At 40.4% G+C, this 15,762-nt stretch overlaps 2 protein-coding genes across 3 annotated transcripts in view; one reads left to right on the forward strand and one right to left on the reverse strand.

Annotated features, from left to right (window-relative positions):
* The window catches only part of VSIG1 (V-set and immunoglobulin domain containing 1), a 37,328-nt gene extending 36,217 nt beyond the window's left edge, over positions 1 to 1,111 (forward strand). The window contains exon 7 of the mRNA XM_043570256.1: positions 162 to 1,111. Coding sequence (XP_043426191.1) covers positions 162 to 483 — 322 coding nt within the window. The 3' untranslated portion in view covers positions 484 to 1,111. The remainder of the gene's footprint in view (positions 1 to 161) is intronic.
* Positions 1,112 to 7,817: 6,706 nt separating this feature from the next.
* On the reverse strand, positions 7,818 to 15,670 carry PSMD10 (proteasome 26S subunit, non-ATPase 10). 2 transcript variants are annotated; one of them, XM_043570636.1, is made up of 5 exons: positions 15,481 to 15,670; positions 12,956 to 13,054; positions 11,876 to 12,022; positions 11,615 to 11,781; positions 7,818 to 8,773 (listed from the first exon to the last, which is right to left on the reverse strand). In XM_043570636.1, the coding sequence occupies exons 1-5, from the start codon at positions 15,592 to 15,594 to the stop codon at positions 8,620 to 8,622; spliced, it is 681 nt and encodes a 226-aa protein (XP_043426571.1). In that variant the 5' UTR covers positions 15,595 to 15,670; the 3' UTR covers positions 7,818 to 8,619. The 2 variants fall into 2 exon arrangements, with proteins under 2 accessions (XP_043426571.1, XP_043426572.1); XM_043570637.1 differs by having other exon boundaries at positions 11,694 to 11,781; positions 15,481 to 15,654.
* Positions 15,671 to 15,762: the final 92 nt, after the last annotated feature.

A 15,762-nucleotide genomic window follows, 5' to 3' on the forward strand; every position in this document is an offset into this window, starting at 1 on the left:
AGGAGACAAAATGAACTCGTGGTCTGACAATGAGTCAGAATATTAGAAATCACAGAGGTCTTGAACAGATTGGAACCCATGGTCACCGAAGCGACACAATCTGTGGTTCCATGTGAAATGGCATACCCTAACTCCTTCTTCCTTGGGCCTTCTTCCTGCAGACCAATGGCAAAGATAAAACAAAGTACAGAGTGCGAGGTCATACCAGCTGAAGACGTTACCCACCTAGAAGCGCCTCTGCCACCTTCCATCCATGAGAATGAACCTGATACCATCCTGGGACCAGATTGTGAGCCTAACCCCGAGCCTGAGCCTGTCCAGGAGCCTGCTCCACAGCCTGCCTCGGGTCCTGAGCCTGTTCTGGTGCCTGAGGTTGAGATAGAGCAGGAGCAGGAGCTGGAGCCTGAGCCTGAGCCTGAGCCTGAGCCTGGAATTGGCATCCAGCCCTTGAATGGCAAGGAAAAGGGAGCGAATAAGCCATAGGCCGGTAGCCTAAGTAGTGTTCATCACTAAGGAACCCATAATTGGGATTTGGAATTCAGCTGACATAACCAATCTCCCACCACCTCCCTCCATTCTAACCAACCCTCTTCTAACAAGGTGCTCCCACCATCAATCCTAAATAAACAGGTCAAGATAACTACTAAATAAGCACAAGGGTTCCTGCATTACTTATCATTTTACTAACATGTAAGCATAACTAAGGATAAGGCATGTGATTTCTAATTCAGTTGAAAGTGTTTTGTAGCAACATCTACTTTGTATTTCAGAAAACCGTATTTCTCTATTTTTAGCTACACTTTGTTACATTCCACATGCACACATGACAAGGTGGCATTAACTGGGGTCCATATTATTTCTATGATCAGCCGTCCAGGCTTCCCTATTCATTTTCACATTTCACATTGGCCCCAAAGACAAGAGTTTACCAGCATTCTGTCATAGATTAGAAAAAACAATCCTCAAAAATTCCGGAGGAGAATAAGTAAAGGGTACATCTTAATTGGTACATAGCATTTAAAACTAGGTCTTGAAATCAGTGTTTCATTTATCACATTAGATTTCCCAAGGACCCACCCTGCTATACAATATCTTGAGCATAGCAACATTTTAAAATAACCTAAATTTTAAATTGAAAATAATGTACAGGTAATACATTCCAGGTAGTAGACAATTCCAAATAGTATTTTCCTTTGGTGAATACACATCATAGGGGATGTACAATTTCACTTTTAATGAGATATTATGTTACTACTGTGTCCGATGCTATCTACTTTGGAAGGGCCAGAAATGGGAAACTGTTTTAAATGAACACCTAAGATCTATTTTAGATAATCTAAACTAATTATTTGATCTGTTTTGCTTTTGGGATATTCCACGTGAATAGATACTATTCTTGTATAAATGCTAAATATTAACTAAAGTGCATTGATGTCACCTCTTCTCCACCTGTTAAAATGTCTTTTCCATTGATCATATTTTACCCACGTCCTACCTTGAAGAAATTTATAGGTAGACTTTTTCATCTGTAATCAGAGTTTCTATCTTATTTTGAAGTTCAATAAATAATACTAATAAAATCTTACTTTAATGCTCCTCAGGTGAATGTTTTATTAACATTATTGACATATACTTTACATACAATAAACCACACCTATTTCCAGTGTATAATTTGATGAGTTTTGACAGATGTAGATACACCCATGAAACCACAATTTAAATAGGGAATTTCCAGGGGCATCTGGGTGGCTTAGTTGGTTAGGTGTCCGACTTCAGCTCAGGTCATGATCTCACCTTTTGTGAGTTCGGGCCCCGCATCGGGCTCTGTGCTGACAGCTCGGAGCCTGGAGTCTGCTTCAGATTCTGTGTCTCCCTCTCTCTGCCCCTCCCCTGCTCACAGCACTCTCTCTCTCAAAAATAAATAACAAAAGTAATAATAAATAGTGCATTTCCATCAGTCCAAAATGCTTCCTATACGATTTTGTGCAATCCCCCTATCACACTGGACCTAGGCAACCACTGATTTGCTTTCGATCATTAGAGATTAGCTTTGCCTTTTCTTGACCTTTGTACAAATTGGATCATACAGTATGTACTTTTTTTGTATCTGACTTCTTTCCAAGGTGAATCGTTTTTAAATGAAGTAATGAATCTCTAACTTACCACATCCAGATTTTCATGTAGAGAATTTTCTTAAGCTGTGAAGCCCTTTACTTAAAAAATTTTCTTTAATGTTTATTTATTTTTGAGACAGAGAGAGAGCATGAGCGGGGAAGGGGCTAATAGAGAGGGGGACACAGAATCTGAAACAGTCTCCAGGCCCTGAGCTGTCAGCATGGAACTCAACACAGGGCTTGAACCCAGGAACCGTGAGATCATGACCTGAGCCAAATTTGGAGGCTTAACCAACTGAGCCACCCAGGTGCCCCTGTGAAGCCCTTTATGTAGAGATCATACTTGTACATTAATTCATGTAGAGTCTTTTGTTTTAGGGTAGGTTGAACTTAAAATTAACATTACACATGTCCAGAGCCATGGAGAGAAATAACAGCTTTTACTTAGGTGTTTTCTTTAATGTGTCAATTTTCAGCTACCCCCACTCGCATGTGCACTCTTGCTCTCTCAAAAATAAATAACATTAAAAAAATGTTTTTAAAAGGGGTGCCTGTGTGGCTCAGTCAGTTAAGCATCTGACTTCAGCTCGGTCATGACCTCACAGTCAGTGGGTTTGAGTCCCACATCAGGCTCTGTGCTGACAGCACGGAGCCTGCCTGGGATTCTCTCTCTTTTCCTCTCTCTCTGCCCCTTCCGTGTGCTCTCTCTCAAAATAAATTAAAATAAACTTAAAAATATATATAATTCCATTTGTATTAAATATAATATTATGGTATACAGTATCTGATGGGTCCAGGAAGCAAAATAATGAAGGTTTTAAGAATGATCTAATATTTAAAGATTAAAAACTAAAACACCAGCTGTGTGTAAAAATCTCAATGACCAGAACACCAAGGTAGCTGTAACTCACCTATCTCTTCCACTTTTATAATAGAGGCAAATCAGAAGAAAAAAGACTAATACGTAATAATTACTACACCCCCAAATTTCTGATGGATCAGTGCTGAGCAGGAAAGAAGTCACTCTTGGTGGCCTTTTAGAGCTCTTTCCTTAATAGCACTGTTCTGTTCAAAATACTGGTGAATAGTTGGATCAGTGGTTTTCAACTTTTTTTGAGGTCACGGATCACCTCAACAATCTGCTGAAAATTCTGGACCCCTCTCCATAGAAAAACATATACACGAAGTGTCATGTACAGTTTTAGATGAATTAAGACTTCCTGGATCCAAGATTAAGAGCTAGTAACTTAGATAAAAACACAAAAGGCACACTTAATAAATCTGTGGATGCCTTCCTCCTGTGGGGGGAATGGTTATGATGCTGTGTGACTCAAAATGATCTCCATAGCCTGGAAGCTGAGTTGAAATCAACAAGAATGCAGGGGAAAGACTGGATTTAAAAATATAGAGTACAGGGGTGCCTGGGTAGCTCAGTTAAGCTTCTGACTCTTGATTTCGGCTCAGGTCATGATCTCATGGTTTGTGAGTTTGAGCCCCACGTCTCGCCCTGTGCTGATGGTGCGAAGCCTGCTTGGGTTTCTCTCTCTCTCTGCCCTTCCCCTGCTCATGTCCTCTCTCTCTCTCTCTCTCTCTCTCAAAATAAATAAACTTAAAAAAAATATAGAGACTGCATGTTGTCCATGCAGAAACCTTAGCTGGGCAAAGTTGGGATGTAGGTGAGGTTAATTTGAAGTGGTATCTTTGGATCTCTCCTTTCAGTACCCTTCCTAGCCATCTGGTGTCTTATTTTCCAAACACCCAGGACTCTCATGCAACTACTAGCTCAGTGACCCACTCAGTTTTGCATCCCTCAGGCAGAATTCATTGCTCAGGACCTACCTCTACCCTTGACACCATTTTAAAAAAAAAAAGCAGCTGTTTGTTCTGTGACCTGTTCTTGTCTAGTGAACATGATCTTTTATCACCCAGTGATGTCACTTGGATTGATGAGTTAGCTCTCTTTTGAGTATTTACCTTTTAGAAGGAGATTATTGAATACAGATAATTACTTAATCCAAAGAGTCTAAATGGTGGGGGCTCTTGGGTGGCTCGGTTGAGTGTTGGATTCTTGGTTTCAGCTCAGGTCATGATCTCGTGGTTTCATGGGTTTGAGCCCCACATCAGGCTCTGCACTGGTAGCGTGGAGCCTGCTTGGGATTCTCTCTCTCCCCCTCTCTCTCTGCCCCTCCCCACTGCTCTGTCTCTGTGTCTCTCAAAATAAATAAATAAGCTTAAAAAAAGAGTCTAAATGGTGGGAAAAGAGTGTAAATGGTGGAATTTCACGCACTGGAACAATCCAGAGGGGAGAGATTTCCGGGAAAAGGACCCTTCTCAGCTCTTCTCACATTAAACCATATGGATTAACCATCTACGCTACCTATGCACAAGGCCACTCTGGATAAGTGCAACTTTCATTTCAGTGTCCTTAATCTCCTATTAGCATTTCCATAACACACCATGTATTTGTTTGTGATCAGTCCTGAGACCCTATAAAATATTAAATCACAACAAAATTTTCACTAAATTTTACTTGGGCAGGAAAATGGGCTCATGTTGAAGAGCTTTCCAATAAGGGAACAGAACAAAAGTGAATCAGAAAATAAGTAATGGAATAGATCATTACCCAAACATTCTGATTACATGTCAGCCTGATTCTCAGAGAGGGTACTACCAGATTTATTTTGCTGTAGGTCGTTAAAATTTAAGTGGGTGGTCCCAATCAAATCCCAAAACAGCCTTGGGTTTCATAATCATTAGCTTTGCACTACCCAAAAAGACTTCCGGGGACTTCTCTGTTTCTGTATTTAGCAACTAGGATACGCTCAAGTCAACAGAAAAGCTTTTTGGTTATAGGCCCTTATTCTCCTCGAATTCATGTTTATTCAGTCATCTACTGGATATTTATTGAATGGCTACTATGAACCAGATACGGTGACAGGTGATACAACGGTGAGCAGAAGCAGAGCAAGCTCTTGTCCCTGAGGAGTTACAGCTTGGCTATGACAAATCCTGCATGTGATCAACAGTAGTGTGCTGACTGCAGGCAAGGAAGCCTGGGCTTTGGTGCTGCACTGGGGAGGGCCTCCAAATCACAGTGGTCTATGAAAAAGGGACTAAAACATAGTAATTCTTGCCCAAATGGCTAAGAAATCATGTATATGGATATCTTCAATGTCCTTCAGAGTACCAGGTGAAATTTACCCCCAATATTGTATGCTGAGAAGTTAATATTTGCAGCTCTTTTTAAAAAATTTTTAAATGTTTATTTTGAGAGAAAGCAAGCAGGGGAGGGGCAGAGAGAGAGGGAGACACAGAATCTGAAGCAGGCTCCAGGCTCTGCGACATCACAGAGCCCGACCCGGGGCTCCAATTCATGAACCACGAGATCATGACCTGAGCTGAAGTCAGACGTTTAACCTAATGAGCCACCAAGGCGCCCCAATATTTGCAGCTCTTACACTGGCCGCTGTGTAACTCAAGTGTGATGAACTTTCAGTAAGGAAAGGTGGAAGAGCTAGAAGGGAGTTTTGAGGTAATAGCACTTGACCTTTTTCAACTGCAGCATCTCTGAGGGTAATAACACACACCATGTGTGTTATTGTGATGGCCTATTATGGGGTAGAGGTGGGAGATAATACAGAATTACCTTCTTAGTTGGGGAGGCAGGAAGGGGTAAATGTAGTTTTAAAAAGCTGGATCATTCTGGGACGCCTGGGTGGTTCAGTCGGTTAAGCCTCCGACTTCTCACGGTTCGTGAGATCATGACCTGAGCGGAAGTCAGACGCCTAAATGACTGAGCCACCCAGGCGTCCCCAAACCGTAAGTTTTAGTAATGAAAAGATCATTTCACAATGTCTATGTGCGGGAAACCAAGTTAGAGGGTCTTATGAAAGGTTTAAATCAATCAGTAGTCAATAATCTTGTCTTCGGAGCTTTGGTTTCAAAACAAGGCAAAACAAAGAATTAGAGATGTTAATGTTAGGGTTCCAGGAAACCAAAAACAAACCACCAACATAACTAAAAGCAAAGCACGGGGGCGGGGGAGCAGGGGGGAGGTGTTACAACTAACAGGTTATCAAAATGTCATAGTACTTTCCATTTGGTCCATTTTTTGAATAGAGGTCAAAAGAAAATGGACCAGGATCGAGGAAAGCTAGATTCCTCTAGCTCTGGGTATCTTCTCAACTATACAGTGGAGATGATTTTTGCTTTCTTACAGGCTGCAGTGGAGAAGGGATTATAAATATTTATAAACTATATAATGTGGGAGAACTATACTGTTGTAGAAACCACATCCCCTGAAAACTGACTCAGTATTTTTTTTCTCTTGACTGGGTACTCTTAACCTTTTGGCGAGTCACAGATCCCTTCGAGGATCTGATGAAAGCTACAGAGCCCTTTTCGCAGAAAAATGCACATACAAATTTCTGGAGTAGAACTGTGAGCCTGGAGCCATAGAACCCAAAACAAGGAGCCCCCACTCTGTATCAGATTTGCTCACAGATTGATCTGGGGGCTCTATAGTGTTAATAGGACACAGAAACAGAAAGCAGCAGGCACAGCCATGTAATGAATTCATTGTAGTCGGTATAGTTAAGAAACTGGGAAATCAAAACATGGGGGTCATACAGTTACATTGCTGTGTCTAAAATTATGAAGTAAAATGCTGATTTACCCTGAATATCATAAAACTCAAATTGCGGGTTCCGTCCAAGGTACTTAGAATTTTTTCCACTGTTCCTATTTACTCACATCTTTCAACTTCTTTCCAGTTAAGCTTTGCAATTAAAATTCTTTTTCTTCAGTTCATTTGGAAGTGACTATAAAACCTGCTGACATTAAATCAGCTTCATCTCTATTGGGTTTCCTTTATGAACAGATAACAATCTGATCAATATCCAGTGCCCCTGACATCCTTAGTTTATACAAATCAGTGATTTATTGTTAACAAACCACTTCACTGAAAATGCCAATAGCCCACAACTTAACTGAGGCTTGGTTCCATCTGTTTCTTATTAAAGATCAAAGATCAGTTTTCTTTCACACCCACAAAGCCTATTACCTCAGACTAATAAAGTCAGCGTTTACGAAGAGTAAACGCCTTCAGACCCAACAGGCCCAATTAGACACAGCTTAACTCTCTGATCATGCTAAAAAGGATTGGAAAGAAATGATTTCCCCTGTCATCATTTTTAACCCTGGCATTCAATAAACAGAAGTTTAATTCCTTAAGAAGATGCCTCCCTGATTAATATTTGTAAAGATCAGCGCTCACAATATTTATGTAAAAGTTTTGCCTATCAACGACATGGTTCACGTTTACAAAACTCATTTTAGCTACTGGGTTGTTAAGTCTCTGACCCCAAATTAATCCAAGTTTGTGGGCTCACCTGGATCACTTACTTTAAGCAATATTTGTAGCATAAGATTTAAATTAAAAAAATAATTTGAAGAGCCACTTGGGAGTCCATTAGAGTTTACGACTGGTAACCATTTGAGTTGTTTCCCTAAATTGAACTCAAGGTTCCACTTACTTTTGCTCCACATTTAATTAGCAATTCAGAAGATGAGTATTTTTAAAGATTTTTAGTGGCAGTTCAAGCTTCACGAATTTTATGGACTTTGGAGTCAGCAAAAGCGAGAAATGTCTTTATGAAGGATTTTAAGGCTTGCATGAGTTTCTAACAGATTTGAAAGAAAAACTGGAAGATTCTAACAACATTTTATTTTTGGTTTTTGAAATACAAATCAGAACTCATTTTTGTTACATGTAACAAGCTTGACATTTCTTTGCAGTACAGGACGGTGACTTAATATAGGTACTTTGAAACTCTCTTTTTAAAAACAACACATTTTATTTTGGAAGAAAAGGGCTTATTAAAAAGATGCATGGGTACACAGGCTGTTATTTTTCATTATATTTTAGTGTTTATGAATTCCGAACTTGGGTAGCATGCCCTCCAATGGAAAATTTGGTCCTTTAAAATATATATGTATTCCTCCTGTAACAAAAATAAAGTTGCAGTGTACTGTTGAGAAAAACAAATATTTGGTATAGGCTTCTGAGTGAGCTTGAGAGACAAGTCAGGATGTGTTTTGACCAGACAGGGGGAACATTCGAAAACCTCCCTAGGAACTTGTGGTGGGACAAATGGCCTGGTGCTACTGGGGTTGTTCTGCCTCAGAGGGGACTCGAGGGTATGCGGGAGGGTGCCAAAGACTCACAACAGCCACAGAATCGCTTACTCAAAATTAACCAAGATTCAGTACAGAATCATACACAACAAGAGTAAAACAATCTCAACAATTAATCTATGCCTGGAAAGCAAGTTGCAAGCTTGGACCAAACACCTCAGCAGGAACGATACTCGACAGATTTATAGGACACTGAAGATGAGAGAAGACCTCCATCATCTTCAGATGGTGCCCTGGGCACGAGTACATTAGCTTCCAGGGCACTGGGGACAAGCACAAGACGCACACAGGAAGAATGAATCTGAGCTGCTTAACTTTCCACCATCCTCTTGAGTATTAAACCCAGGCCACCTTTGGCCACTTGCAGTGGTGTCTTTTCTTCTTTATTCTCAATGTAAATACTTGCTCCTTGGGACACCAGCAGTTTTGCTTCTTCCACTCTCTCTTCGTCACAGGCTAAGTGTCTGAAATTGAAGACCACAAAGACTGATTACTCCCTACCAACTCCATGTAACGATGAGGATTTCCTGATACATGGTCTGAACTGCACATTATTAGGGAGTGTAGTACCAGGGTATTTAATCAGGAAGGGAAAATCAATTTGCCTGGGAAGGACTGCTCGTAAATTAAAATTCAGTGGAACGGCCTTGTAATACCCGATCATAAATCATAATTCTGGACACATTACAGAACAAGAAGGGATCGAAATGCCAGCCTAAGAGCAACTTCCATGTTTTATGGAGATTAGGGTGTTTTTTAATTTTCTAATTTTTAAATTTTTATTTAGTTTTTTAATGTTTTTTAAGTTTTATTCATCTTTCAGAGACAGAGAGCGAGCACAAGCGGGGGAGGTACCGAGACAGAGGGAGACACAGAATCTGAAGCAGGCTCCAAGCTGTCAGCACAGAGCCCCATGTGGGGCTCGAACCCACAGACTCACGAGATCATGACCTGAGCCGAAGTCGGACGCTTAACTGACTGAGCCACACAGGCGCCCCTGAGATTAGGGTGGTTTACACCGAATGCACACAATAATTCAGGGCTAGAGTTTAGAAAAGCCCCAATCTGTATAACAGGCTAATAGCAAGTTGTGTGGTTTAAATTTTTCAAAGAACCATTTAAAAGATTTTACCTCATTTGATCCTTATATCCACCTTGTAAGTCAGCACAGTACTATTATCACCATTTTACAGTTGAAACTGTGACAGAAGTTAGAGTCCTTGCCTGTGATGACACAGCTGAGCAGTAACTGAGGGGAAAACTTTGGCAGGCACTTACAGTTTATCAGGCAGGGTGTTAGGCACATCTCATGTTATTTTATTTAAGCCTCAAAACAATGTAGTGGGGAAGGAATTATTCTTCTCATATTACAGATGAGGAAAGTAAGACTCAGGAAGGTTAATTTACTTCTCCAAGTTACCTAATGTAAGTATTTGATATAGTTGGTTAAGTGGCTAAGCTTGAATTGAGTAAACAGTCTCCAGATATCCCTCAATCCTAGCCTCTTCCCAGGACCCTTTCCTGCCTGACTCTTCAGGTTCCTCCTTGTTATGGAGAAAAGAGCTAGAAATTGTAAGTCTTTCTAAACAGAGTCACTCAGGACTAAAGAAAAGATTTTTATTTATGTATTTATTTTTTAAATGTTATTTATTTAGTTTGAGAGAGAGAGATAGAGAGGAAGACCGAATCCCAAGCAGGCTCTGCACCATCAGCACAGAGCCCCATGTGGGGCTCGAACCCATGAATCGTGAGATCATGACCTGAGTTGAAAGCAAGAATTGGACACTTAACTGACTGAGCCACCCAGGTGCCCTGAGAAAAGACTTTTAAAACTGAGAGTGAAGTGGTGCCTAGGTGGCTCAGTCGGTTAAACGTCTGATTTTGGCTCAGGCCATAATTTCACTGTTCATGAGTTCCAGCCCAGCATCGGGCTGTGTGCTGTCAGCAAGGAGCCTGCTTCAGATCTTCTGTGTTCCCCCCCCACCCTGCCCCTCCCCTGCTCTCTCAAAAATAAACATTTTAAAAACTTTTAAAAAAACTAAGAGTTAAGAAAACGGTACTTAAAAGAACTGAATCTCACTTTAGACTAAAAAGGAGATTCATAGAATTTCTGGTTCAAAAAAGTCACCACCCAATAAGGAAGAAAAGTAGCCAAGTAATGCAGAAAAAAATACCAAGGCAGAGGACGGCCTCAGGTCACACATGTAAATCAATTCCAGATGGATTTGACAGTAACTGTCAACCAAAACCAATGCAATGTTAAAAAAAAAAAGCCTATAATAAAATATAGGTAAGTATTTAACTAACTTCAGGGTGAGAAAGGACTTTCTATTCCTGAGGGAAGATGACTAGGTTTGACTGCTTGGAAGTTGAAAAACTTCTGTTCTTTAAAACAATAATTAACATGGACAAACTGGGAAAAAAACAGTTTCAAGTAACACAGCAGGTTAACATTTTTAGTATGTCAATCAAGGGAGCTTAAAAAAATCACTAAAAATAATTTAATCCCCCAAAAGCAAACAGAGAAAGGAACCCAAAAAGGTACAAGTTAGAGAAGAAATCTAATTAGTTGAAGGCATTAAAAAACGTTTAACCTCCCTGAAAATGAAAAAATATAAGTGATAACTACGAGGCAACATGTCTGATAGAACAAAAGAATAGTTCTAGTGTTGGTGAGGGGGCAATAGGCACCCTCAAACTGTTGCTGGAAGGGTATAATGATACAATTCCTCTGGAAGCAACCTGGTAATACCTAGCAATACTCTTAAAATGTGTGTATTTGTTGACTCAGCAATCCTACTTCTAAGAGTCTATACTAAGATAATTATAAGCAAGAGGGCCAGAGATTTTTGTATGAACTTGGTCAACGTGGCATTATTTATACTCGTGGAAAACCCAAAAAAGCTTAAATGTGCAGGAAGAGGAGTGATTAAATTTTGGCACATCCATAAAATGGAACTGCATATGACCATTCAAAAACATTTTAAAAATAGCAACATTGGAAATGCTCATGATATACTAGGTTAAAAAAACAAGATATAATTACGTACATAGCATTATCCTAATTTTGCAAACAAATTTTTTTAAATATGCACATTTGTGTACAAAAGAATGGGAGGAAATATATAAAAAATGACATAGGGAATTTTAATTTTCATCTTCACACATCTGTGTACTTTCAACTTTTTTTTTGGTCATACACATGTATTACATTTCCAAGCAGAATAAAAAAAGAAAACGATGTGTAATTAGTGCAAGAAGGCTAATGTCAAGGAGAATACAAATGACTGCTACTTGTCACTTACAGAGGAGTGTTACCCTCAGTGTCTTGGATATTTGTGGATGCTTTGTAGTACAGAAGGATATGAATCATCTTCAAGTTACCCTTGGCTGCCGCCCGGTGCATTGCTGTAGCCTCATAATGGTCCTTCGCATCTGGATTAGCCCCGCCTTCCAGTAACATGACAGCAATCTGGACCAATGGAGGAGAAAACAACGCAGGCATCGGTTTGTGGCCATAGACAGCTTCAGAACTCAAAAACGGCAGCCAAGGAATGGAACCCTACCTCATGTCTGTTTTTGGAAGCTGCATAATGTAGGGGAGTACAGCCATTTTGGTTGACTGCATTCACCTGGGCACCTTTACCCAGAAGAGCTTTTACGATCTCATCCCGGCCAGCAGACGCAGCAATATGAAGTGGAGACCAACCTGCCTGTGAAAGAGGTAGGCAGCACAAAAACGGGGGGGGGGGGGGGGGGGGGAGGGTGATAGAGGAAATGCACAGGGATTAATACTAGCATGCAGGTAAGGTTTACACAAAGCTGTGTGTGAACGGTTTAAGAAAATAACATTCTTTTTCCCTCATTAAGCACTGCAGAGAATGTGGACAGTAGATGCATACAAGAGGGGAAAAAAACCACCCATAATCCCCTAACACAGAAATAATTATATATATATATATAATGTGTTCTCAAATTGGGATGGCAGGATATAAAGTTCTGTGAGTTTGCATTTCCCACAATGTCCACTTATCGTTTTGTTGTGAGACTTTTGCATGTTATTCTTTGGATTCTTATGTTTATTGCTTGCATATTATTTTATTGTAGAGATATTCATACTGTACTCAACCATTCCTGCATTAAATTGTTTTTATTTCTTGGCTATTATAAGTATTATTTCAGTGAGTATCCTTGAAGAGGAATCTTTGCCTACAAAAAATTCCATCCTTACTCTTCACAAGTTTTATCTTAATAGAGCCAATGTCATTACAATAAATCTCTCTATAACAACAAAAGGATATCCAAGCCCTAAGTATTCAGGTCGTATTCACCAAAAACAAAACAAAATAAAAACAAAAAAAACCCAAAAAAACCCCCCCACAACTTCCCAACATAATAAAAAGGATTTGTAGTATTATAGCCTTAATCTGCGTGTTAACCTTAACCTCCAGGGTTTGAATGGCAGAATGAACATTCTAAAATAAGGCAACCTCTAGTCCTGTGCCTGGTCACCAGGGCCCCTTGCTGTGACTGCCTAGTCATAAAGGTTTCAATTTTGTTTGTGAGCTTAATACTCAGTTTTCAGTGAACACTAGACTAGAGGCTACAGATAACTTGAGCATTTATCAACTCTGCCTGGTCCTCACATCATCTTTATCATTCACAGGCACTCCAAGTTGCAGCAAGAATTCAACAATTTCGGTATGTCCGGCTGAGCAGGCCCAGTGCAATGCGGTTCTGCTGTCCTGCACGGGAAACAGAGAAGTGAGAAGATCAACATTCTTGAGATGAAATAGAAGGTAAGAAAGCATAAAAAATTAATATTGAGGCCAGCAAACCTACAGTTTGGAAACAAGAAGTAGAGAGCCCTGGACCCTCAGGTCCTTAAACTATATTACTTATTGCTGTAAGAGACACCAAGGTTTTAGTAACATGGAGGAGAATCCACTGACAGGTGTAATTCTGTGCAGAATACAGCCATGAAAATGGCAGAGCAAGAAACTGATTTCAAGCCTTGGCAGAAAAAAAAGCTTTGGCTATTTACTGTTATATTATTTATGTTCTTTTATACCAGGCACTGCACTAGGAGTTTTGCAAGCATCATCTCATTTAATCTCCATGATCCTGTACAGTGGACATGAGCCCCATTTTACAGATGAGGAAACTAAGAATCCTCAGGGTAAACAATTCGTCCAAGGTCACATAGCTATTAAATGGTGAAGCTGGAACACAAACCCCTGTCTGACACAAAATTTATAGATACTCTGGTAAAAAAAAAACAAATCTTAAAAAAATTTTTTTTAATGTTTATTTATTTTTTTGACAGAGAGAGAGCATGAGAGCAGGGGAGGGGCAGAGAGAGAGGGAGACACAAAATCTGAAGCAGGCTCTAGGCTCTGAGCTGTCATCACAGAGCCCGATGCAGGGGTGAACTCGCAAGCTGTGAGATCATGACCTGAGCTGAACTCAGACGCTTAACCAACTGAGCCACTCAGGCCCCCCAAGAACAAATGAATCTTATGGGAAAGAAATGTCTATACAACTAGTTGAGATTATCCACATAATCATTTAAAAATCATGCTACCCACAAAATTAGACAGCAACGTTGCTTTTAAAAAATAATAAGCTAGGAGTTAGTCATTTCTCTCAAAGGGAATTTCCTTTTTGCAGTGACAGCTGTATTTCTTAGCTCTATGGAAAAGAATGTGGTATTTCAAACTTTATTATAAAATAATTTCAAACACATAAAAATAGAGGGAATATAATAGAAACCCATATGTTTATCACCTAGATTTAGTATTTTGTCATATTTGCCTCACTTAGTTTCCTCCATGACATTTAAAAAAAAAACAAATCCTAAATATTATGACTTTTCATCCCTAAACATTTCAGTATCTAAAGAAGGATGCTGTCTAAAATAGCTATGAGACCATTATTACACCAATAAAAATTAACACTAACTCCTTTATAACATCTAAAGCTGTCTGTATTCAGATTTCCCCAGTAGTCCCCCAAATGTTTTTTTAACAGTTGCTTTGCTTCCATGAGGCTCCTTACAAGGCCCATAATTTGCATAGGATTGTTGGTTCTTAAGTCTCTTGATCTTGAATAGCTTCCCTCTTTTTTATGCCATTGACTTGATGAATAGATTATTAAAACTTCATTTGACATTATTAAGTTAAATTAAAAGTATTAAAAACGATCAGATCATAATGAAAATAAACTAAATAAAGATAAGGCCATTTTCAGGTTAAGCAATAAAGGAAAGTTCCAGAGTAAAGTCTCCTGACTTCTACTCTTCTCAAAGACACAAAATGGGGATTCACAAGTATATGATGCTGTCTGACTAGTGCTTAGCAGGGTGCCTGTCATGTAGAATGCAATCTATAAATATTTGTTGGCTTGTTGAGGTCACAGTGAATCTCTCTAGAAACGCAGGGTGAAAGCATGGGAGTCCCTTGAGCCGAAGAGCAGATTTTCCAAAGTCCATTCACTTTTGTTCTGCCTCCGTCTAAGAATGCCCCTTCACCCTCTAAGAAAATCTCACTCACCCTTCAAGTTTAACCAACCTTCTCTCCTTTGCAAAACCTTTCCAATTACAACATTCACTCTTCTGAGGGAGACTGAATCAGGTCCTGCCATTCTATGTTCTGAAAGCCCCACGTAAACTTCTCTCCTGAGTATTCGTAGGACAATGCTACCGGACGCATGATCCAGGGTTACTTTAACAACGTGTGCTTCTTCCACTCGACCTTATCCCCAGCTCCTACTAAACTGCCCTCCAGAGAATTGGCTTTCGGTTACATATGTTTCATTGTATACATTTACTAGAAAAAGTAAACAAACACATTAAAAAAAAAAAAAAGCTTTCCATCTCCTCCTCACGGGTATCTCAAAGAGTAGGCATTTCTGAGAAACGCGGTAAACGTTCTAGAAATATCCAAAATTTAGCGTGCTTAGTATGGGCCTCCTCTTCCCCCAAATATTAGAGGTTTGCGGGGCTAGCTCCTACCGCCCGATCCCGAGTCCTGAGGTGACCCCGGGGAAGGATGGGGCGGTGGGGGCGGGGATCTGGCCCTCACGGAACCGGCCTCCGTCTGGGCCAGGCCAGGCGGCCACGTTGGGCCTGGTCGACACGGCAGCCTGCGGAGAGGCCCCAGAACTCCTTTACCTGGTCCGTTCTAGTAGCCAGGGATTTATCAGAAAGGATCCTCTCCTTCAACTCCTCCAGCTTCCCGCTGTAGGCCAGGTTGCAGACCATTAGGTTAGATACACACCCCTCCATTTCGCCTTTCCAGGATCTCCGTGCAACACCGGACCAACGACCGCCTCACGTCCCCAGCCTTGACTGCCAATCAAAAGAGCCGACAGAGTTCCACCAATCACTGATCTTTCTCGTGCCTTTGCCCCTTTCCCACCGCGGGGCGCCTCTGGGAGTTGCAGTTCGAGGGCA

Source organism: Prionailurus bengalensis, chromosome X (genome assembly GCF_016509475.1).
Source record: "Prionailurus bengalensis isolate Pbe53 chromosome X, Fcat_Pben_1.1_paternal_pri, whole genome shotgun sequence".
NCBI classification, from domain to species: Eukaryota; Metazoa; Chordata; class Mammalia; order Carnivora; family Felidae; genus Prionailurus; species Prionailurus bengalensis.